Source organism: Balaenoptera acutorostrata, chromosome 12 (assembly GCF_949987535.1).
Source record: "Balaenoptera acutorostrata chromosome 12, mBalAcu1.1, whole genome shotgun sequence".
Taxonomy (NCBI): Eukaryota; Metazoa; Chordata; class Mammalia; order Artiodactyla; family Balaenopteridae; genus Balaenoptera; species Balaenoptera acutorostrata.
This window is the reverse complement of record NC_080075.1, coordinates 73,211,691-73,237,115: the sequence shown is the minus strand read 5'-3', so window position 1 is coordinate 73,237,115 and position 25,425 is coordinate 73,211,691. Positions and strand designations below refer to the sequence as shown.

Below are 25,425 nucleotides of genomic sequence, written 5' to 3'. Positions count from 1 at the left end.
CTGATTACAGTGCATGTTAACTGTAGAACATCTAGATAATGTAAAAAAACACAAAGTGTAGAATATAAAATCCCCTTTATTCTAACTACCTAGTTCTACATTTGACCTCAATACATATTATCCCCAACAGGAAGGGAAGGGGTCATTTCCCTGTTACGAAAATGCTGGAGAGCGTGATCCAAAAACAGAGCTGAGGCCTGCCCTGCTTGACCTCATGGTCAGAGGCCCCATCCTGGCTGTCCCAGGACCCTAATCATCAATAAGGTTCATGCAGTTAAGCTGACTTCTGAGTCATATTCATGGGCTGCTCCTGGTCTCAGGCGAGACATGGGATGGTCACATTCTCCGTGGGCCCGTCTCCTCATCTTTAAAACCCACCTCAAGATTGATAGAGCAAAACATAAAATGTTTGCGCAAGGTGATTCGTCTAGAGAAACGCGTTCTACACATGTAGCACCAGCTACATCTTCATAATTGAGCTTTCATTTCGCGACCAGAGAGCGCCGGAGGACGTGGGTCTGATCCCTCAAAGATGCGGTCCTGCCCAAGGGAGCGGAGGACTGGAGCAGTTCCCGCCTCATTTCACTTTTCCAAGTCCCCATTGGCTGATTCCTACCATCGATCCGCCTTGTCCCCGCTGTCTTCTCCTATCACCGCCGCCGTTAGCCTCTCGTCCTGTGCTCTCATTGGTCCTCCCCGCAATCGCTCTGCGCAGGAGCGTTCCAGAGGCAGCCACTGGGAGTCGCTGGATTCGGTTTTTAAAAAACGCCGGCAGTGAATCCGCGGTGGAGCGGGCAATTTGAACGCCACACATCCGGGGCACGCAGCCGGGGCGCTGCTGGCCCTCCCCTGGACCCCAGCCTCTGCCTCCGGACCCGGAAGGCCGAGAAGGAGCCGCGGTCCGCAACCCTGAGCGCCAACCATGGGCCCGCGCCGTCGGATCCGCAAGCCCGAAGTCCCAAGGAGGCGCGCCGCGAGCCCGGCTCCTGCCCCACCCCGGCCGGGCCCATCCTTAGGTAACCCGCCGTGATCCCTTTCCCTCCGAGCCGGCCTCCCTGCAGCCTGTCTGTGAGGTGGGTACGGCCGGGTCCGCGTGCCCATTTCACAGACGAAAAAACCGATGCTCGCTTGCTGAGCCCGGGGTCCAGCCCAGTCTCCTGACTCCCGGTCCGCTGGCCTTCCTCTGCAGGGGGGGCCAAAGCGGTTCTGCCCTCCAGTATCCGCTCCGGGACGGCCCAAGGTCCAAGACCGGGGAGGGACTGGGGAAGGTAGTTCTGAGGAGGAGAAAGGACTGGCCCAGACAGTATTCTTGATTCTACTAACGTGTATTGAGTGCTTACCACTAACTAGGCATTGTGTTAAACTCTTTATATGAATTAACTCAACTTTGTATTGTGCCCATTTTACAGATGAGACAACTGAGGCACAGACAGACCTGATAATTTGAACAAGGTCACCCAGCTTGTTCCCGCAGACACGGGATTTTAAAAAATCGGTGTTTGTGCTTTTTTCAAATGCAAAAGTATTGGCTGCTTTTTGTGACAATTTCAAACAACAGTTCTAATTTTAGAAGGTGCCTCTCCAGGTGTTTTTGGTTTTTGGTTTTGTTTTTTTCCTTCAGTGAGTGGCTGTATTGGTCCTTAACCAAAGTGCCCTAACTCAGACGGTGCTCTCACCTTGTTCCCTTCCAGAGGTAGCATGCCTGGAAAGAAGGCTGGTCTGTGGTCCTTAGTTTCTGTGCTGTGGTCTGGTGGATGGGATACCCACAAACAAGAACTGTGGCAGCAACTGCTTTACTTGTCTTATGCTCCATAGCTAAGAGCAGGGTGAAAAAAGTATTATTGGTTATTTATAGATGTTGCTATTGTGAATGGGTTGTTTTTTGGGTTTTTTTTTTTTTGGTTTTTTTTTTTTTAATACTTCTTAAGGCCTTGACTTTTTATTTATTTATTTATTTATTTATTTATTTTTGGCTGTGTTGGGTCTTCGTTTCTGTGCGAGGTCTTTCTCTAGTTGCGGCAAGCGGGGGCCACCCTTCATCGCAGTGCGTGGGCCTCTCACTGTCGCGGCCTCTCTTGTTGTGGAGCACAAGCTCCAGACGCACAGGCTCAGTAGTTGTGGCTCACGGGCCTAGTTGCTCCGCGGCATGTGGGATCTTCCCAGACCAGGGCTTGAACCCGTGTCCCCTGCATTGGCAGGCAGATTCTCAACCACTGGGCCACCAGGGAAGCCCTGGGTTGTTTTTGTTTTTGTTTTTGTTTCTTTCCTTAATATAAATAACCTTTGCATCTAGCTAACTTGCTGAATTCTCTTGTTAATCCTAAGAGTCTTTCAGTTGCTTTAATTGAAATTTTTAAGTGGACCATTATACTGTTTGCAAATAATGACTTTTGAGTCTTCTTTTCATTTTTATACATTTTATTTCTTATTTTATTGTTAGTGAGGCCCTGAGACTAGTGTTGAAATAAGAGCAATGTTTTGGTCATCTTTGTCTCATTTGTAATTTTAACAGGAATATTGTCACATATGATGTTCACTGTTGCTTCCGGATGTAGAAGCATCCTTACAACGCCAGTCCCCTGATTCACTCTCAGCTCAGGATGACCTTGCCTCATGCTTCATTGAGGAAATAGAAGCCTCCAGACTGGATTCCCCTTTATCTTCTCACAACAGAGAACCTAGGTGACCCCTTTCCATCAAAAGCCACTCTTCCTCCTACATGAGCTCTTGGTCATATTCTTCTGTCACCTTCCCAGGGGCTTTCTGTTATCCTTACCACCTGCACTTGGAAGTAAATTCATACTCCTTACATTGGCATTTGGCAAATGTGCTCTGCTATTAATGTTCTAAAGAAAAGGGCACCCCACATCCCCGGCTCCCTCATACTCCCCATTTCTCACTTCTGCCCTTCACAGCTACCCTTTTTTTTTAATTTTATTATTTTTTTAAATTAATTAATTTGTTTTATTTATTTATTTTTGGCTGCGTTGGGTCTTCCCCGCTGCGTGCGCGCTTCCTCTAGCCACGGAGAGCCGGGGCTACTCCCCGTTGCGGTGCGCGGGCTTCTCATCGCGGCGGCCTCTCCCGTTGCAGAGCGCGGGCTCCAGGCACGCGGGCCTCCATAGTTGTGGCTCGCGGACTCTAGAGCGCAGGCTCAGTAGTTGTGGCGCACGGGCTCTGTTGCTCAGCGGCGTGTGGGAACCTCGACCAGGGCCCGAACCCCTGTCCCCCGCATTGGCAGGCGGACTCCCACCCACTGCGCCACCAGGGAAGCACCACAGCTACCCTTTTTAGAACAGCCAGACTTAAGTCTACAGACGTGTCTGTTTCCCCTGTTCCCAGACACCCTTCAACCCATTCCAGTCTGACTCCCCACAAGCACCACCCCTACTTCCAGTGCCCTTGAACTGCTGTTGTGAAGGTCACCAGCTACTTTCATGTTGCCAACTTTATTAGACATGCCTGTGTCCTTCTCTTACCCTGTCTCTCAGAAGCACTAGACACAGTGGGTAATTTCTTCTTCAAAACACTCCATCCCCCTGGCTCCGTGATACACACACTGCAGTTTCTGCTCAGCGGTTTTTACTGCCTGTGCCACCTCTCTTCAGCATGTTGATGTTGGACTTCCATGGTCTACTTTTCCTTTCTTTCCCTTCCCCAGGTGGGCTCATCCCTCCCCGTGGCTCCAGTACCATTCATACACTGACAGCTCTCACATTTATAGCTCCACCCCACATCTGTCCTCTGACCCCGCACACCTACATCCAACGGCCTTTCTACTCGAAGACTCTTGGGTACGTCACACTAAACACATCTAAAAGCGCACTTTTGGTTACTCCCCTCCTGCCGCTTCATCCCCGGTTTCCCCCATTTCAGGAAATGGCATAGCCACTCACAGGATCGTTTAAGCCAGAAACCTGGGAGAGATTTTTCATCTTGCCCCCATATCCATCCAATCCAAATGTAAGCTCAGGCACTTCCACCTCCACGTCACATCTAATCATGCCACTCATTGCCTTCTCCACTCCCACCAGCCTAGTCCAAGCCCCCAGCACCCTAACCTGGCTACGACTTCCCTTCCCCTCTTGTCCCTTTTCGGTTCTTTCCTTACGCAGCAACTGGAATGATCTTTAAATGTAAGTGGATCATCTCTCCGTCCTGCTTAAAGCTCTTCTGTGGCTTCCCATTACCTTAGGATTAAATCTCAACTCCTTATGTCAGATTTTAAGACCCAACTATTGAATGTTTAATCCCAGTTCTTTCCCATGATCTCTCTAATTGGTTACTTTTCACAAGCACTCGTTCCTGAGTCATAGCCTTCACATCTTCCCTTACCCCTCTGAGGTTATTATGTGTATTTCTCTTTCTCTCTTTTCTGTGATAACTCAAGTCCCTCTGGTATTGGTTATTTTGTTTGCTGAGTTTGGTCCCTTCCTTTCATGGTGTTGGCCTTTTTACATTGCTTGGTGATCTTTAGTTGTGTTCATCTTTCCATTCTGTGACTGCCGTGTCTGATTATTAAAGGCTGCTTCCAGCGACTGGATTGGGGACTGGTGGTGAGGAGGGAGGCAGGTGCCAGTAGCTCATCTCCTGGGTGTAGGGCCTCCCTCTTTCTCCTAAAAAGTCCCCTGTTTCTTTGGCCCCTGGGATAAAGCCTCCACTGCCAGCGCATCTCTGCATTGCCCCCTCTGTCCCCATTTGCTCTTGGCAGCTTGTCTAACACTTGGCAATTAGTTCACCATATTAAATTCCTTCTGTGCAACTACTTGGTGTGGATTCTCTCTTCTTGGCTGGACCATGAATAACATTTCTTCAAAATGTTAGTTTTCGTGGGGTTTTTTTTTTCTTTTTTTTATTTGTTCAACTTCTCAGAGGCTCATTTGTTTTTATTGGTCCTTGGTTTAATTTATGGAGCCAGCTGTACTGTTTTTATTTTACACTCTTTTTCATTAAGTTAGTTTATTATCTTTAATATTTCTTTTGCTCTACCTTCTTCTGATTTACTTTAGTAATTCTCTCCCTAATACGTGAGTTGAACACTTAGCGGAATTATCTTTTAATGTTCTTGTTTTCTCGTAGATAGATCTTGAGGCTGTACATTTTCCTTTAGGACTATTTGGCTATATCGCTTAAGTTTTAAGGTGTAGACTTTTTATTTTTATTCATTTCTAAATAGTCTAATTTCAGTGAATTTTCCTCTTTAAGACGAGAGTTAGAAGAATTTTTATTTTTTATATTTTTGTTTTTTTAATTTCTGATCAGAGTTTGACTTTTTTGATTTCTACTTTTAGGAATGCTTTTAAGATTTTTTTGTCTTTTTTTGTTGTTGTTGAAACTAGGCTTTGAGCCAAAGGCTCTGACTTCATAGCCCAAAGGCCCAACACTGGCACTGAGTTATGCCACTTCTGAGCTCCCACCTTGGCCGCTAACATGCTCTGGCCAACTGTCTTAACCTCTCTGGGCCTCAGGATAACAGAGACAAGGGAATTGTACTAGATAATCTCTCAGATTCCTTCCAGCTCTTAAAAAATACCTAAAAATTGGACTTCCCTGGTGGTCCAGTGGTTAAGACTCCGTGCTTCCAATGCAGGGGGCGCCTGTTCGATCCCTGGTTGGGGAACTAAGATCCCACGTGCTGTGCGGCAGGGCCAAAAAAAACCTAAAAACAAAATTGGAAACTGGGTTTCCAATCCAGGTGGGAAAGATAGAGGAGATGCACAGAGTACTGTGGGCCCAGAGGAGGGAAGTGACCCATCGGTTTGGAAGGGATTGGGAGTCAGGAAAGGCTGCATGGAAGAGTCGGCATTTAAAATAAGACCCTCAGAGGATCATCACTGAGGGTCAATAGGACCCTCAAAGGATCACTTATTCATTCATTTAACAAAAATTTATTTAGCACCAACCACTGTTCTCCAGTTGCTGAAGATAACCGCAATGACTACAATAGACAAAAATCCCTGCTTTGGGGGAGCCTATTATATACAGTCTACGATTTGGTAGTTTGACCGCCAGGTTGCAATGCACCACCCGTTTTCCACTGCATTTTACTCTCTGACCCAACTCTTTTGCTCAGGCGCTCCCTCCCGTCCACTTGCTCGCCGGAAATATCGGGTTCTGAAGGAGATCCGAACTCTTCAGAAGAGCACACACCTGTTGTTAAGGAAGAACCCCTTCGGCCGCCTGGTGAGCTCCAGGGAGCTTCCTGCCAACCCCCATGCCGCCTCCTTTCTTTAAATTTCCCAGGTATTGGGCCCCTATCGCCTCTTGCCCAAATGGCAAGGGACCTCTTCTCTAGCCTGGTCGGGGACTCTTCATCTTCTGAAAACATGAGCCCACCAATTCTTAGCCCACCAAGAATTAGCCCAATCTAATTCTTTATGGAATTAATTTCTAACCCCTACCACCTTTGAACTGTGTTCTTTGATTACGTAAAAGGAACTCTCTCATCCAACTACCCTTTCATCCCTTGTCTTGCCCTGAGAGATTGTCTCCTCCTCTCCCCACCACCAATGAGGAGAGACGGGCCAATCTCTAAGCTCCCTGGAGTTGACACCAGCTACTAGTTAGGTTCTATGATTAAGGGCCAGGAAGGAATAACAGAAATGAAGATTCATGGAGACTCATGGAGAGAGTCTGTCTTCTCTTGAATCTCCTTTTACTCTCTACTCCTCCCCACTCCCCTTCTCCCTTGCTCCCCATCCCCACTCCTTCGCAGGCAAGAGAAATATGTGTTATATTCACTCGTGGTGTGGACTTCAATTGGCAAGCCCAGGCCCTGTTGGCCCTACAAGAGGTAAGAAGGGGGCCAAGGTACAGTTGGGTGAGGGGTGAGTATGGGAGAAAGGCAAGGCTAAATCTCACCTCCTTGAAAAGAACAACAAGGGACACCCAGGGTTTGGAGGCTAGGTTCTCATTTGGTGGTAGTGGAATTCCCAGGCAAAGTTCAGTCTCGTTCTGTGAATAATCCTTCCCCGCAGTCCTTTGAGCCCTTAGAGACTGAGTTTAGCGGGTCTCTCAGCAAAAAGCAGCCCATGCCCCCTCGTCTGTGTCAGTCTTTCTGCTTCTCTTTCTGTCCGCAGGCAGCAGAAGCGTTTCTAGTTCATCTCTTTGAGGATGCCTATCTCCTCTCCTTACATGCCGGCCGTGTCACTCTCTTCCCGAAGGATGTGCAGCTGGCCAGGAGGATCCGAGGCATTCAGGAAGGGCTCGGCTGAGCTCCTGCCGCCCGTGACTCTGTAAGCTTTTCCTGCTCACCAGAGAGTGAGTGCACTTTGGGGGAAGAACACCTAGCTTCTCATCACTGTGGTGGGAGTTTCTGTGAAGGAATCTTCCTTCTCCATCCTTAGTCCTTTGCTGCCTCGCCTTCCCTTTGTTCTCTAGGAAAGGTTTGACCTAGTTTTAACTTGAATGCTTGGGATTCTGTGGCTCATGCCCTTTTGTACAATGCTAAATAAAGATATTTTTCAATTAAGTAATGACCAGACAACCTGAATCTCTGACAGAGTTAATCCTCTCCATTTTACAAGGACCAGATGACCTCATCTTGATTAAAACAAAGTTTTTATTTTTGAAAATGCCTTGTTAGTAATTGTGATTCCTGTGTTTCAGGGATGATACCGGGGACTCTGCCCGTAACTAGGGCCAGATCACGGAGTACAAGGTGCTGCCTGGACTTGCTGTCTCTGAGCAGAGTGTGTGTGTTGCTTTTGTAATTAGGTTTTTTTAAGAAGGAGAAGACTGCATGGCTTTCCTCTGTAACAGAGGTAATACATGACAGAATGAACACATTCCAAAAGTCCTGACAATAATTTCAGATGAAGAGACTCCAAGTTTGACTTCACTTTGCAAATTTTTCACACACCTGATGATTTGGAAGACATCAGATTTTCTAGGTTATGAGAGAAAAGGATATCTACTGATTATTTTAGATCTTTCTGTACCATTTAAATTTTTTACCATATGTATATTTACTTTTATTTAAAACATAAGGGGAAAAATAAGAGAAGACCACTTCAGCCAGTTGCCTGGAAGAGCCTGGCGCGTCCAGCATACAAATCTCTGTCCCTCAGATGGATTTCATCATTAGCGGCAGCAGCAAGTTCCTGTGTGGATTGTGCCTGTCGACGGATTATATAGCTTTTCAAAAACTCAATTGGGATGAAAACAGGAAATCGTTAAGGTTTGATGTTCTGGCTCCTTCTGGTAAATTCCTATCAAAATCATTCAGAAATTCTAGCTTGTAGAATTTATTTTATTCTTATTTGCAAGTCATAGACGATGTATCATAATTTATACTGCAGAATTTTTCATTCCAGGACTTTTAAGAGCCTTTTCAATGTTTTTACAGGTATTTTTTATAACTCCCTTGTGGAGAGATAATAAAAATAATTCTTTAATGAGAAAAAGTTGAAGCGAAGTCACTATTATACAGAGTTTATACCGTGTCCTTTGTGTGTTAGCGTTAAGTTCTTCATTTGGACACTTTGCCAACAGCCACAATTTAAACAAGAGAATTCAGGGATGTGTTTTTGTCTCTGGTGGAGTAGAGCGTGAGCAGATAAAAACCTTGCCCATCTCTTGTAACTGAAAGCAGTTTAAGAGATTTCCAGATAAATGGGAAGTGCCACCCGAAGACTTTTAGATATTGTGTGTGGTGAAAATGATTAGTGAGGGCGGACACTAATAATGATGTGTCAGCCAACTGAGAGACAAACTAAAGGGAAAAGGACCAAATTCTGTTGTGTGATAGATTTTAACCCTTTGGAAAAACCGTTTCCTGTTCGACATCAACTCATTTTTATGTAGACATTGGAATAAAGCTTACCTATCTGTGACTATATTTAAAGTTCTTGTCAGTATGTTATTAATCAGAAGATTATACTCTTCCTCTAGTTTTCTTTAAATGGACACTTCTCTGCTCTCTTAAAATTGTACTAACCAGGACCCCACTGTAACACATGGTCACATGTCACATGCAAATGCCAGGCAGGATGTGTGCTCAGCACCACAGAGTATTTATACAGTAACGTGAGAATAAGTAATTTACACCATGATAATGTTATATGATATCATTACAATTTACTGTAAACTTTGAGCACTTACATTGCTGATGCTGCTGGCATTTTGTTTTTGTTTTTCTCTACTTTCTGGGTGATTTCACCAACATTATGTTCTAACCTTTCCATTGAGTTTTTTATTTCTGCTTTCACATTTTTTAATATCCAAGAACTCTCTTATTGTTTGAATGTTTTTTATAGCATCCCAATCAGTATTTACTCAAAAAAAAAAACCAATCTAGATATTTCAAGCCAAGTGGAATTTAATGGAAGGGATTGGTTAAATGATGTCAAGAGGGCTGGAAGAGCTAAAGGGAGGAGAGGACGCTACCCCAGGATCAGGAAGCTTCCAATGCTCAAAGCCCATACTCACTGCTGCTCGGCTGGAAGCATGGCCCCCGCCACCACTGCGTTAGAACCACACCAATGCTACTGAGCAGGAATAAGGAGCCCCCGCTCCAGCCAATGCTGCTGCAGCCACCACTGACACCAAGGAAGCTCCTGTCATCCGCTGCTGCTTCTGCTGCCAAAGGCACTACCAAAACAACAGAGAAATGTCTCAACTCCCACCTGCCAGGCCCCACCAGCATTTTCCATTGGCAGAACCTAGCCAGAGCAGCTGCAAGGGAGTCTGAGAACCCAACTGTTGCCTTCTAACCCCTTTGTGTTAGGGACGAGACCTTGAAAGGGTGAGAATGGAGCTTTGAGGGCCAATAGACACGATCTGCAGGACGTGTGCTCTCAGCACCCAATCCCAATCTTGTTTCATGGATGCAATACCATTTTAAGGATATTTATTATAATTTTGCTACTGGTTTTTGTTTTCTTTTTGCTGCATCATCCTGTTTCCTCTAAGTTGTTTTGTTTTTCCTGTTAGTTCTAGTTTCCCTTTCACTTATAAGGTTTTCCTTTAATGTTTAACAATCTTTACGTTTAAAAGTGGGAGAAAGAAAAGCTAATAGGTAGATCTGAGCATGTTGGTGGGGCTTATTGACTTGGAGCTTTACTGTAGAATGGTCAGGTGGGTCTTTTCTTGGGGACACTCTCTCTCTTAGGCCAGCCAGATCCCCAGGGGAGAATCATCCAACCCTTACCACTTGGACAGCAAAGGCCCAGCTGGGTCTAGGAGCTGAGTGGCAGAGTGCTGAGGATATCCATATGCAAAGTTCACTATTCATAAGCTTCCTTAATCTCCCTGGCTTTGGCCTCCTGAAGTCCAGAGACTCGATTTTCTCTTCTCTTGAGAATCAACCTCCAAGCTTCTGCTGGGATGGCGGAAAGAGTCACCAGTGACTGAGTGGTAGGAGAGGAACATTTAGGGACTTGTTTCCTAAGCAGTATCTAACCAATCCTCTATTTTAGCCAACCCTCACTCACACCCAGTTGCAGAAGTAATTGATGCTCTTTTGTTCCTGAGCCTTATAAAGATTTTGCTTTGTAGGTTGTGATGGTTCTTAACTTTCCCCACTGCTAGTTTAGGATTCCACTCTCTTGGGTCTGTGAAGTCAGTTTCTACTCATCCATCTGCTTTCTAAGTTTCAGGATTTTTGTTACTGTTTTTTCCTATCCTGTCTTCCCCATCCTTATGAATTTATGTTGAGCTTCCTATCGTCTATGGGATTGTAGATTGGCAGTTATTTTCTCTCTTTACATGAGAAAGCTGTTCCCCTATTTTCTGGGTTCTGTTCTTGCTGTTGAGAAGTCAGCTCTCAGTCCAACAGATGCTCCTTGGAAGCTAATGTTATCTCTGACTTTCTCTTCTTAGAAGATTTTTCTTTGCTTTTGGTGTTCTGCAATGTCATTCTGATGTGTCTAAGTGCGCATATCTTTTTATTTGTCTTGCTTGGCATTCATTGGGCTTCTTGGGTATGGAGTGATGTCTTTTTATCAATTTTGGAAAATTCTCTCATCAAACACTGCCCCTTTGCATTCTCTCTCTCCTCATTCTGGGATGCCAATTATCTGTTTGCTGGGCCTTCTTCTCACTGCATCCTTAATGTTTCTTCCCCTCTTCTATTTTCCATCTTTTTTCTATCGGTGCTGCATATCTTCTTTCTTCTGTTCTACCCTGTAATTAATTGATTTTCTTTCAGCTATATCTAATCTAGTTTTAAACCAGACCATTTTCTTAATTTCAGTTATTGTATTTTTAGTTCTAGAATTTTTGATTCTTTTCAAAATTGTCCTGTCACTTTTTATAGTTTCTAGTTCCCTGCTTAAAATGTCAAGCTTGGCTTTTATATCCTTTAACATAGTAAGCATAGTTGCTTTACAGACTGTGTCTGATAACTTTCATATTTAGACTCCCTCTGGATCTGTTTCTATTTGTGGTTTCTGTTGATTCTCACTCATGTTTTTTTCTCTTTGGTGTTGATTACATTTGATAGTATGCCCGACACATCTATATGAGGAAATAATTTGAGGCCTAGAATGGTACCTTCCTCTAGAGAGGATTGGCATTTTCTCTGCCGTGTACTTGGAGGCACTAAACATTCAGAACCACCTTAATTCAGTTTTAGAGCCTGAGATTTTCTGAGCCACCCAGATGTTTCAAAGCCAAGGTACAGTGTCAGGTTGGAATTGTTTCTCATTCACTTTATTCCTAAGGTACAACCTGCCCTCCAAGGTCAGCTTATCATGCTTACCTTGGCAGGCCTGCACTTCAACCTTTGCCTCCCTAAACCCCACAAGGTTACCAAAAGCATACCTCATTCCTCAGCTACTTTTTTAGGACTGGCAAACATCCCCATGAGAAAGTGTTAGGCCTAATCTGCTGTTAAACTCATCTCTAGATTTCTGTCCTATCTTTGATCTTGGATCAGTAATTACTAATAAGTAGTCACTATCTTGTTAGCAGTTTAATGCTTTTAAGGAATGAAAAATATAGTTGTCCAACTTTTTTTAGTTGTCTTCAGTAGGAGAGTGGTCCAAATGACTACTGGCATAAAGACAGACCAATGGAATAGAACAGAATAGAATAGAACAGAATAGAATAGGGAGCCTAGAAATAAACCCTCGCATATATGGTCAAATGATTTTTGACAAGGGTGCCAAGGCCATTCAATGGGGAAAAGACAGTCTTTCCAACAAATGTTTCTGGGAAAACCAGATATCCCCATGCAAAAGAATGAAGTTGGAACCTTACCTAATACCATGTAGAAAAATCAACTCAAAACGGACCAAAAACCTAAATGTAAGAATGACAATTATAAAACTCTTAGAAGAAAACATAAGGCAAATACTTCACAACATTGGATGTGGCAATGATTTCTTGGATATGACACCAAAAGCACAGGCAATAAAAGAAAAAATAGACAAATTTGAGTTCATGAAAATTAAGAGTTTCTGTGCATCAAAGGACACTATCCACAGAGTGAAAAGGCAGAATGAGACAAATATTTGTGACATATATAATGAGATATATATGATATATGATGACGTATACATAACATATAATGATGTATAATGAGATAATGAGACATCACAGAATGAGAAAAATTTGCAAATCATATCTGTTAAGGAATTAATATCAGAATATATAGAGAACTAAAAACAACAATAAAAACTTGGATCAAAAATGAGCAAAGGGGGCTTCCCTGGTGGCGCAGTGGTTAAGAATCCGCCTGCCAATGCAGGGGACACGGGTTCGAGCCCTGGTCCGGGAAGATCCCACATGCCGTGGAGCAACTAAGCCCGTGTGCCACAACTACTTAGCCTGCGCTCTAGAGCCCACAAGCCACAACTACTGGGCCCACGCACCACAACTATTGAAGCCCGCGCGCCTAGAGCCCATGCTCCGCAACAAGAGAGGCCACCGCAATGAGAAGCCTGCGCATTGCAATGAAGAGTAGCCCCCACTCGCTACAACTAGAGAAAGCCCGCGGGCAGCAACGAAGACCCAACGCAGCCAAAAATAAATAAATAAATAAATAAATCTAGAAAAAAAAAATGAGCAAAGGACTTGAATAGAGGAATATGTTGCAACAAGAATGTTAGTTTTGTAACTCTAAACATTCAATAACATTTTTTTCAAATTTTGTAATATATCTTCCCAATGGGAAAAAAAAAATGAGACTCATTCCTGAATGTTTATGTTTAAATCCCAGTTGATAATAGCTATTTTCATTATTGGCTAAACTGTCTGATGAGAATGTACAGTTAGTTCCAAATCCCCAGACTGTAGAGGATTCCTAGAAATGGCACCCAGAGGGTATCAAATGCCGCTTGATCCAGGAGAGAAACAAGAGACTTGCGTTTCAGAGTCTCTAAGTGAGCTGAAGAGAACTGGCAAGGTGCTCTCTCTGGGCGTTTGCTAAGTTCTGGACGGTCCCCACTCCACCCCAGCCAACCAAGTCAGTGTGGACACCCTCTCTGCTCTGACCATCAACTTGCACGGAGCAGGGTCTTCAGAGTAGATGGCAGAAGGCCAGATGCCAGATGCCAGCGAAGGTTGTGGAGAGAAAGAGAACTGTCATTCTGTCCAAAAAATACGAAACCATCCCTTTGCCTAACAAGTGTCTCTCCAAGCCTCTTCAGTGTTAGATTTCCTCGGTTTACCAGTGTGCACACAGGGTCAAAGCTCACTCTACTCCCTTTTATCAGATCACACTCAGACACCCAGAGAACTGAAACCCTAACTCTGCTGTTAATAACAGCATGACTCACCTGCAACTTTTCCACAGAAACAGCAGCAAAGAACAGGAGGCAGCCAACATCAGATCAGACCCAGATTCTACCACAAGGCGCAAGAGACAGCGTAGTTAGTACACTTGAGATAAAATTAGTTTTTTTCAAGCCCTTTCGTGGGATCAGACTCGTAGGTTTGGGAATAACAGTAATAACCAGTCAGCGTATACACACTCCTATGCCTGAATCTCCTCTCTAACAACGTCCTCCCCACACCTCCCTGCAAAGCAGCCGGCTGTTCTCTCCTTGGACTCCTCTACTGACAGGGAGCTCATTACTTCCCTAGTCAGCCTATTCCATACCTGATACTCTGACTCCAGAAGAATCAGTAATTTCCTCCTACTATTTCCAGTTCCCCTTCTTGGGGCCCATATAGGTCATACCTCACTCCTCCCCAACATGACAGGCTTTCCTGCAAGAAGACAGTCCAGTGACAGCTCCAAAGTCACCACTGGACTGACTGTCATGACTATTAGATCAGAGACTCCAGCTCCTTGGCTTGGAGGTTATTAAAATTTGGTTTTGCCATTCAAATCAAGAAGGAAAGGGAAGGTTCCAGGCCCAGACAAAGGCCCTCTCAGAGCACCTCCCCCTCCCCCAGGGGAGCCTCTTGCCCTCAGGCCTTTGTTGCTCACTCTCAGGTCTCCTGGGGGAGAAGGTAGGACAGGGGCATCGTAGGGGTGGAGGGGGCTGGCTTCCCAGGACCACGCTGGGCTTTCTAATTCTCTAAGGAGCGTTACATGCACCCGTCTGTTCACAATCTATGTCTAAAGCCAGGCTGCTTACAGTCTCGAGGAAGAGGCATGGGCCAGCCGAGAGGCGGTGCCTTCATTTCCTGCACTGTTGTGTCTTCAGCTCGTCTCTGACCCTCCCATGCTGGGCACCACAAGGCTCTGGCCACCATCACAACTCTCCCCCTGCCTGATGTCCTCCTTTCTCCCCTGCAACTGAACCAGTATTTTTTACAAAATTTTTAAAAGTTGAGTAGATAAATTTACTCTGTAAACTACAAACTTGGTAGACTGAGTATAGAAAAACAATTCAACTAAAACTTACCAGGCACATTAACATATGAATGACAGTGAGGAGATGGCCTGGTAGTTACGTGCTAACCAACGGTCACTGGGACCAAGATCATGACACACCAAATCCAAGGTCACCAACCCCTGAAGCTGTGCTGGGGGGAAGTGGAGCAGCTATGATGACAGGTCTGCACACTCGGCCCGAGGGAGTAGCAGTAACCAGGCGCCTCTCGTCCTCTCCTGGAGCCTGGAGAGGTCAGGATACGACAGTCCTGCGATACCACTCAAAAGATTTCCAGGGGCTCGCATAGGCCTGGGGCCCCACGGGGCTCTCTCCCTGGAGTCCCTCCCAGCCTCCCCCTTCCAAAGCCAAGGAAATGGAAACCCAGGGAGGCTGAGTGAATTCTTGAGCAAAGAAGCTCCCCTGACTGAGGTCGAGGGGACTTTGCAGGCATGAGGTGGAGGATGGTTCTTAGTCCTGCCGCAGAGATGGGGACGGACGACCAGCCAGGGAGACCACCATGGGGAGAGAAGGGACAAAGAAAAGAGACACAGCATTAGACTGTGACAGCAGTCAGCTGAGTCACCCCCAGGATCCCAAGGGGCCCCAGGATCTTTGTTCTCCCCAAATCCATCCCTACAAAAAGCAGAGTCCAGCTCCTCTGGGGCCCCAGGAAACGCTCCAGCCCTCACCTTTCCGTCAGGAGAGAAAGGGTGGGAGCCCTAGTGACCACCAGGGCCAGGTATGACAGATGTGGCAGGACGTCAGGGACACTTCCTGTCCCCCTCCCTCCCTGCTGCCACTGTCCTCACTGGTACAGGATTCTGACTTTGGAGACTCCTCTAAAATATGCCCTTGGCCCTTGTTATGGGCTGAATTGTGTCCCCTGCAAATTCCTTTGTTGAAGTCCTAACGCCCAGTACCTCAGAATGTGCCTGTACTTGGAAACAGAGTCTTTGGAGAAGTAATTAGGGTAGAACAAGGTCATTAGGGTGGGTCTCAATCCAGTGTGACTCGTCTCCTTATGAGAAGAGGAAATTTGGACACAGATGTGTACAGAGGGAAGACCGTGTGGAGAAACAGGGAGAAGATGGCCATCTACCAGCCACGGAGAGAGACCTCAGAAGAAACAACCCCACTGGCACCTTGAACTTGGACTTCCAGCCTCCAGAACTATGAGAAAATAAGCGTCTGTTGTTTAAGCCCCCCCCACTACGTGGTACTTTGTATGTCTGCAAACGAATACAGCCCTTGTCTATCACCCGGATCTCACTGTTACTGCGGCATCCACAAGACGACAGGCTGTGTGACGGTGGAAGTGGACACTGGGCCCATCACAGAGAGCGAGTGTGGCGGTGTGGGAAGAGGAGGTGAAACGTCACCCCGGCAGACACAGGGCGTGGGCTGTTCAGGGCAGCAGGGCTCGGATCTGTGCAAGTGAACATGCCCAGTAGAAGGAACCGGTCCCTATGGGCTTGGGAGGGAGTCCCAGACTCACTTGGCCTTTTCCACTGGCACCCCGGGGCAGAGGATGTTGAGTCGGAAGGAGAACTGTAGAACTCACGGTGGGAAGAGAGCTCTGCAGGCCCCAGGCTCACCTCTAACCTCCAGTGGGGCAAGAACCACAGGCCACAGGCCCAGGGAGAAACCTGAAGGAAAAGAAACCCGATTCGATCATAACATCTGTGCAGGTATTTAAATTAGAAAATAACTGTAAAAAGAGAGACGGAACCCATTGGTAAAGAACCTTCCTGTTCCAGAGGCTTTCACGTGGCTGAGACTCACCTGTCCTTCCTGACAACTCTGAGGGGACTGTTGGGACTTCACCTTCCACACGAGGTAGTGAAACAACCAGAGTAGCGAGGAATCTGGGCCTGGCACGGGCAGCCCCATGTCTGAAGCCCGACTCTGACCGTGGCGCCGTAACCCGGGCAAGCTGCTCATCCCCCGTCAGCCCCGTTGCGGGGTCTGGCAGCGCCTGCCTCCTCATAAACGGCAGCAGCTGCTATTGTTATCACGGTTCCATAGCAATGCCTTCAGGGAGGCTGAGCGGCCATGTGGCAGAAGCTTGAACACAGTCTTCGGGCCAAATTCACAGGCTTGGACAACCTGGTACCAAGCAAGGAGTACGGCCACATAAACTGGCTGTTGGCCCTCAAATCGCCTTCACAGGAGCCCTATTTCAGGACTGTTGCGTGACGAGGGCTCAGAGGGCAGCGGTCTCAGGCGCTAGGACTTGGTGGGGGGCTTAAGTGGTTTAAGCAATTCTGAAAGGTTGCCATTAGCTATTGAATAAAATTGGTCACCCTCAGTTCCCAAGCAGAGGGACTAATGTACCATAACATCTCGAATTTATTTGGTGTCTTTCCACCAAGGAGATCAAAGCACTTGAAAATAATTTCCTCTAAACGTTTCTGAGAAAGAAGCCAGTGGGGGAAAAGCACATTTCACCTGTGAGCTCCGCTTGACATCAGTCAGTTTCTGAGACTTTATAATTCTGTATGTTCTAGCAAAAGGCTTTTGCACCTATCCTCAGTGGCACTCTGGGAAGTAAACTGACAGGTGAGGTTGACCCCATTTTACAGATGGGTAAATGGGAACCCCGGGAGCCTGAGTGCCTTTCCCAAGTGAGGACTTTCCCATCATGCACTGCTGCACATTGGTACCTCCATGCATTGTCATGTTTGCTATTTTCTCCTTCCCAGGGCTCCCCCAAATTCCTCCTATAGTCTCAATCCCTTCCCCTCTCTCTTTGTCCCAGGACTCACCTTCTTTGACCCTTCTACACCTCTATCTCCCGTGCAGAGCTTCATATGGCTATGTACCTGCAGCTGGAAAAACCTTCCCCTGTACCCTGCTGCCCCTCCTCTTAGCCATCCCAGCTCTGGCCCTTCCTCTCCCTGGCAAGTTTCCCCTGACTATCAACCGTGGTTGCTTCTGTTTTTTACCACATACTCCTGAGCCCACAGGCAGACTTTCACCTTCACCCGTTACATTGCAACTGCTCACCAGGCACTGTTCTCAGTATCCTGAATAATAATAACCACCATACATTGAGGGTCTACTGCTGCAGGTGCTGCGCCATCCATCCTTAAATGACCTTGAGAGATGGGTACTGTTAGCCCAGGTTACAGACGCGGTAACAGAGGCTCACAGCATCTGGTTCAAGTTTATAGCAGCCTGATTCTAAAGCCAGTGCCTCTCCTGCTTCCCCACAATCCCTCTTGCTGTGCTGCTTTATGTGCCTGGTGCAGGGCAGGCCCTCATCGCCCACCCAACCTCCCAGCAGCTCCCCTTCTTCTGCCCTCCTGGCCATGAGTTTCCCAAGGTCCTTCCTCTGTCCCTCTGCATGCATTCCTGCACTCTCCCCAGGCTTCAGCTGGGACTTCTCTCTAGATGGCCCCCAAATCCACCCTCTGGCTGCAGCCTCCTCCAGGTTTGGGTTCTATATCTCCAAATCCCCTTGGCTGCTCAACATCCTGGGGTCTTGCAACATAAGTTTCTAAACCCAGACTCCACAAAGCAACCTCCGTCTTGCAGGGGCTGGGCTTCTGCCCACCATGCTCCAGTTCTCAGTCACCTTGGGCTCAGTCACCTTGCCATGAGCAATGGCTTCATCCTAGCAGCAGAGAAGGGCTGCTTCCTCCCTAGGGACATGATCCTGGGCCAAACCCAGGCTTGTGTCTCCCTTTACACACAGGATGAGCCCTGCAGCCTCTCCCACAGGAGGAACTTGATGCTTTTCCACCCTGGTGCTTTCAGGGACTGGCCAGGCCTGCGGCTCCCTCCCCTCCCCACCTTCCAGCCCTGGTGCCAGGTCCAAGCTCCAGCCACAGAAGCATCACTCCCTTCCTCAAGCCCAGTGCCGCTCCCCGGGGCTGCAACCCTCAGCCCTAACTCATGGAGAATCAGGCTCCCCGAAGTTTTTTTTTTTTTCTTTTCTATACTCCCAGGGATTCAGGAGTCACACAGAAATTGAAGTCACATAAAAATGAAATGGGGGCTTACCTGAATTCATTATTGGTAACTGTGGTCAATCAATAAAGCTCTTCTCTGGACTTGAGAGCAGGACAGGACTCACCTCTGGGTCAGGGACCTACAGAGGTTTTATTCATTTTTGTTCATTTTGTTCATTTCATGCTCCACTTTAATTATGTTGATTTAGTGGATCTGAGTCAGGAGTAGCTGAAAACTACACAATGAAGAATACTCTACTTCAGCAACAGTTGATTTGCAGGTCTAGGAATGATGGCTTGGAGGTGGCGTCCAGCTACACACACACACACAGAGAAATAAGCCTTATTAAGACACATTCTGGGGTAATAAAGATGCTGTAGGGAGACAGGCACATTTGCAGACTGCAGATGGGAATGTAACTGAAAGGGTTCAGAATATGTCACCCCCAAATATGCCACTTTGGCATACTGATTATTTTGAATTAAAGGTACTTTTAAGAAACAGTTGGTACAATTGGGACACTCTGACCCTCCTTTGTCCTCCTGAAAGCAAGAGATCGATCTCCCATGTGGAAGGGACCCTCCCTGTACCAGGAGGATAGAAGACACCCTTATCACCAGGGACAGGGAATTTAGGGCTGAGAAGCCTGTATCAACAAAACTGGTTAAAGTAACCCATATTCTCCTACTTACTTCTTCCCTATTTACTACCCATAGCCCAAACTCCTTTGTCTTGTCAATTCTTCACAAATGTATTGTTTCTTTGTCTAAAAAGTATAAAAACCTCCTTCTCTGGTCATTTCTTCAGGGCTTCCGTCTCTCGTGAAGGCTCCCATGGACATGTAAGAATTCAATCAAATTTGTATGCTTTTCTCCTATTAATCTGTCTTATGTCAGTTTAATTCTCAGGCCCAACCAAAGACCCAAACAAGATAGAGGAGAATTTTTCCTCCCCTACAAAATCGAGTATTTTCTTTTAAAACTCTTTAAATTATGAGTAACCAACAGTTTTGCCATGAGGTTTTCCTTAATGAAATAATTATACAAAGATACCAAGATAGATCTTCAAACATGTTTGTTCTGGACTATTTATAATAGCAAAAAAAATGGAAACAACCTGGAAGTCTAAAAACAGTCTACAGTTAAGAGTTCTTCATTGCAAGCAACAGAAACCATTTCCGACTGTTCTAGATGGAAAAGGGTTTATTAAAAGGATATATAGTGGTGAGTGCCTGAGACCACAGACAGGACTGGTGCAGAGGGCTCACCTCTGCACCACAGCGTGCACTTCCAACCCCACCAGCACCAAATGCTGGTCATCACCACCAACTCCACTGCCATGCGCTGCCCAGGGAGACGCCATTGTGCTAAAGCTGCTGCCACTACCAGATAGGCAGTGTGTCCTCACGCAGCCGGAGGAGCAAGGGAGTTCTCTCCTGCCTCGTATAAAGGCATTCATCTCATTCCTGAGGGCTCTGCCCTCATGACCTAACCACCTCCCAAACACCCCACCTCCTAACACCATCACAATGAGCGTCCACATTTCACCATAGGAATTTGGGAGGTGACGCAAACATTCAGGCTATAGCAGAGCACACTAAAAGTGTGACCCCCCCAGACTTTTGTAGGTTTTACTTCCAGGAACCCCGCTAAGTTCTCATGGTGAAGACTGGAGAAAATCTCCCTTGCGATTCTGGCATGGGACGGGGAAAAGTAACTATTTTGAAATAAGGCTAGAGGGTTCTTTATAATTAGAGCCCTCCAGGGCAAACCTTACCAAAACCTTATCTTACCTGAGGGAAGGGCAATTATCCAGCTCTGGTCCTCTATAAACTTCCTGTCTCATGTAAGAGAAGAGAGAAAAAAGGAGGAAAATTGCTTCTGAAGGTCATAACCCAGGGACTCGGTCCTGCTTAAAAAAAAAAAAAAGAGATTTAATCATAAGGTTATAGAACCCGTCCCTTCCCAACACCTTACTGCCACATCAACAGGTTCCAAGATCATAACAGCTGATTACAACTGAAAAAGCTGCAAGTCACAGAGTCTTTTTAAGAAGGAGTTCTTAGGGAAACCCAAAGATAACAGAGGAAGAAAAAAACAAGGAAATTAAAGGAAATAAGCCTTTGGCACCCACAGTGATTATTAAACACAGCCCAGGGACTTCCCTGGCAGTCCAGTGGTTAAGATACTGTACTTCTACTGCAGGGAGCATGGGTTCAATCCCTGGTCAGAGAACTAAGATCCCGCATGCCACTTGGTGCGGGCAAAAAAATAAATACATAAAAATAAAAAAAGTAAACACAGCCCAGCTCCTACCCACATTAACACAAAGCCTTACACTAAAAGCTTAATTACCTCAGTTTCTCTTACCCAGAGCATCATGTCTGGCTTTCAACAAATATGGTAGTTATTAATCCAACTATATCAATAATCATTTTAAGTGTGATTAAAAATTAATTAAAAAACAGACGTTGTCAAAGTGAATTCTAAAAAATTAAAACAAACAAAAAAAAGACCCAACTACATGCTGTCTACAAGAAACCCACTTTAAATATAAAGACACAGATAGATTAAAAGTAAAAAGATGGAAAAAGATATACCATGGTAACACTAATCGAAATAAAGTTGAAGTGGCCATGGTAATCTTAGACAAAGAGACTTCTGAACAAGGAAAATTATCAGAGATAAAGAGGTCCATTACATACTGATAAAGGGGTCAATTTTCAAAAAAAAAAAAAAGGCATGACAAATAATTGTAACAAATATACTACACTAATGTAAAATGTTAATAATAAGGGAAACACTGTGGTGTGTGTGTGTTGGGGGGGTATATGGAAACTGTACTGTCTGCTTAATTTCTTTGTACATCTAAAACTGTTCTAGGGCTTCCCTGGTGGCGTAGTGGTTAAGAATCTGCCTGCCAATGCAGGGGACACGGATTTGAGCCCTGATCCAGGAAGATCCCACATGCTGTGGAGCAACTAAGCCCATGTGCCACAACTACTGAGCCTGAGCTCTAGAGCCCGTGAGCCACAAATACGGAGCCTGCATGCCACAACTACTGAAGCCTGTGCACCACAACTACTGAAGCCTGTGTGCCTAGAGCCCGTGCACAGCAACGAAGACCCAACACAGCCAAAAATTAATTAATTAATTAATTAATTAAAAAAAAAACTGTTCTAAAAAATAAAGTCTACTAATTTTTAAAAGGTAATACATGCTAATTTTTTTTTAACTTGGAAGAATCAGAAAAATAGAAAATAAAAATCCTGAAGACTTATCATCCAAAGGCAACTGATATTGACAATTTGGTATAGTTCTACCAGACTTCTTTGTGCAGCCTCTCACTAAGAGAAATTTCTTACCTCTGTATATATCCTGGAACCCTGTCTGTCTCTTATTATAGCTGTCTATGTTTTCCACAAGGTCTTACATTCTCAGAGGGCAGGAACCACAACTTAATTTTTATATTTCATATGGTTCTTGGCATAATACGTGGAACATAGTAGGACTTCAGCAAATTTTTATTTAACTGAATTGAATAGAGAAGAATCGTCCCCATATCAAATCTACGCTTGCTGAAGAAAAAAATTTACAGAATGGTTAAGAAAATATAGAAACTCTTATTTTAGAGTTTACACCTTTCTATAGATAGAGATGGGCTGGAGACCTTAACACAATAGGACCAAGAAAAAAGAAGTATAAAATTTATCTTTGGAACAGAAACGGACTCACAGACTTAGAGAATGAACTTATGGTTACTGGCAGGGGAAGGGGGAAGGGAAGGGATAGTTAGGGAGTTTGGGATTGACATGTACATACTGCTATATTTAAAAAGGCTAACCAACAAGGACCTACTGTATAGCACAGGGAACTCTGCTCAATGTTATGTGGCAGGCTGGATGGGAGGGAGTCTGGGGGAAGAATAGATACATATATATATATTATATATATATATATATATATATATATATATATGGCTGAGTCGCTTCACTGTGCACCTGAAACTATCACAACATTGTTAATCAGCTATACTCCAATATAAAATAAAAAGTTAAAGTCACTGGGAAAATAAAATAAAATGGTTTTTTAAAAACAAAATAAATAAATAAATAAAATTTACCTTTGAAGACCTCAACACTGGTACCTCTTGGTGGTCACACTGCTCAGAGGGCTAAATCTTTGGCCATGCTGGTCCAGGCTGGGAGACTTGTACAGAGCATGTGGTTCTTTCAGGTTGGATCTGCAGAGCCTACTGTGAATGCATTTTCTCAGGAGAACAAGCAACTGATGACACTTATAGTGTGAATGCCACCTGTCCATGCTGGCTGCTGGGCAGTGACCCTCTTCTTCTTCGGGAACCTACCTAGATTTGAATAAGTGCACAAAACTTGTTGGGTATATAAAGCATTCCACACAAGATTAAGTCTAGTTCTTAGGGCTTTCCCTCTTCATAGCATGACAAATTCTAATTTGATTTTCACCCTTAAGTACTCAAGATGAAGGATTCTCAAACAAGTAAATGAACCTCCTTCTCCATCTTAAATCAGTTTGAAATTTAAATTTCCATTTCCAGATAAAGTGGTGCATTTGTCTGGAAGAATTTTCAATAAACTTCTTAATTCTTTAACTCATCTTGTCTGCACTTGGAGTCTAGTGGAATGACAGATTTTACAAATTACACCCATCATATTTCTATCAATTCAGGTGATGTGTAAGGGCTGCTGACCAACTCCCCCATACACACCAAAAAGAGAACAAAACTAGGGAATTCTTTGGACCTCAGATCAAATTATAACAGTAATAATTGGCATTGATATAGTGCTTTACATTCAATTCCACAAAAAGTTGGGTAATTTCTTAAATGTTACCTCACCTGATCAGTGTCCTAACGTATCGTCTGATCCTCAGGCACTTTGCCTGGATTCAGATGAGCCCCATTCCCAGCACAAACAAAGGTTTGCTAACATGTCTCAAAGAATACCTAAACTGTAGCCAGCCTGAGCACAGGCTCCTACCTAAGAGAAAAAGGCTGGCGTGAGTTAAAGGGGATCATGTGTTTGTCCACCTTCTGGTTCTGGTACCCAAGGTGTAAAGAACCCACTGGTGGGCTGACGGCTGTCGTTCGAATCCTCCTATCCGGGGAGTCCCTGGCTGTGGCTGCCTGGCCCTCTGCAGGGAGCGGGGCACTGAATGTCAGGCCCAGCAGCCTTGGCACATGATGTCCTTGCCAGAAAGGGACAGGAGAGGGAGGCAGATGGGGGTCTGTGTTTGGACAATTCACAGAACAAAACTCTCAAAGCTCATTTGAGGGACTTTGGTCCAAATACAACTCCTGGACAGGTACTTGAATCTTGTTAGAAAGCTGGCTAAACACCTGGTTGAAGGGTTTGGACAGTTTGGTGAGGCAAGATTCCCGGGAAGGGAATGGCAAGGATCTTAAAAACTCCACTCAGTGTATGAGGAAACTGAGTAGTTCTTTTATTTCTGCTAGGACTATGATCTGTCTACTGTAGTTTCACGCTTACGGACCTTCGTTTCACTGAACATATAATAATAATGATAATAATTGCTAATAATTTGTGAGCACTTACTAGCGCACATCTGACTTATTAAATCCTCATAACCCCATAAGTAGGTAATCTGCTATAACAGTACATTTCAATTGTATGGTGCTTTACACTGTTCATTTTTAACCTGTTAATTACAAGCCATCGAATAAACACTGAACACTCGCCTAATCCACAGCACCTCACATGCATTACCTCACTCTCCTCCCACAAGCACGCTGTGGCTAGGACCTGAACCGTCCTCCTGTACAGCAGAGGATACTGAGACTTGGAGATGCAGCATCACTTGATCCCATGGTTAAGTGAATGATTCAGGCAGGTGTCCAAAAGGTGCCCCACCCTTCCAAAACCTGGGCTTTTATCCAGCCTCTTTTGATCCTCACAATAGCAGAGAGATGATCACTGCCCTACAGTTGGGAAGCAGAATCTCTGCTGAGGGAGGGGACTCATCCTGGGTCACCCAGGCACTTGACCTATTGGTCACACGGGCCAAGTCCTTCTTCCAAGTGCTCTAAGACACTGTACGGTTGAATAGCAGGACACATGGCTCCCTGGTACCTTACAGAGCCCCATCAGGGCTCTTATCCTGAAAGTGGGGATGCAAACGAATCAAATTCAATAAAACCTCCAAGCTGGATGGGATGGCTGCCACCCTGAAAATTACAATATGAATTCCAAATAACCATTATAGGTTTGATAAAAGGGCAAATGTGAACAGAATAATGTTCAATAGCAGGCAGTGTGGTCTAAAGGGACAAATAGGGATTCTGGAGTCAGACCTGGGTCTTGATCTCGCCTCTGCCCTTTTGAGTTGTTTGACCTTGGGTTAGTTACTTGTCTCTGAGATCCTGTTTCCCTCTTCCATAAAGTGGATGTCATGATATCTTTCTCACAGGTCTGCTGTGGGAATTAAGGGAATAACATACATAAAATATGCAGGAAATGCTAGATAAATATTTGCTTTAATTCCTATTGAGATAGGTTCTGATTAATGCAACTACAGAGGAAAAAATAGCTCAACAGAAAGGAGTAGCAGAAAAAAATCAGGTAAAGGCAGTAATGGGTATATTTTTTAATTGCTGGATTTCTTTGGACTCGTTTTATAAATGAAAACCGAACTTGGTGGCCGGAGTG

General features: G+C 45.1%; 1 protein-coding gene across 1 annotated transcript; it reads left to right on the top strand.

Moving 5' to 3' along the window:
- The first annotated feature begins 779 nt into the window (after positions 1 to 779).
- On the top strand, positions 780 to 8,839 carry CENPA (centromere protein A). Its single transcript, XM_007191295.2, has 5 exons — positions 780 to 1,016; positions 6,074 to 6,183; positions 6,716 to 6,793; positions 7,080 to 7,235; positions 7,609 to 8,839. Exons 1-4 carry the CDS (start codon positions 923 to 925, stop codon positions 7,212 to 7,214), a joined length of 417 nt encoding a protein of 138 aa, XP_007191357.1. The 5' UTR covers positions 780 to 922; the 3' UTR covers positions 7,215 to 7,235; positions 7,609 to 8,839.
- The last annotated feature ends 16,586 nt before the right edge of the window (positions 8,840 to 25,425 follow it).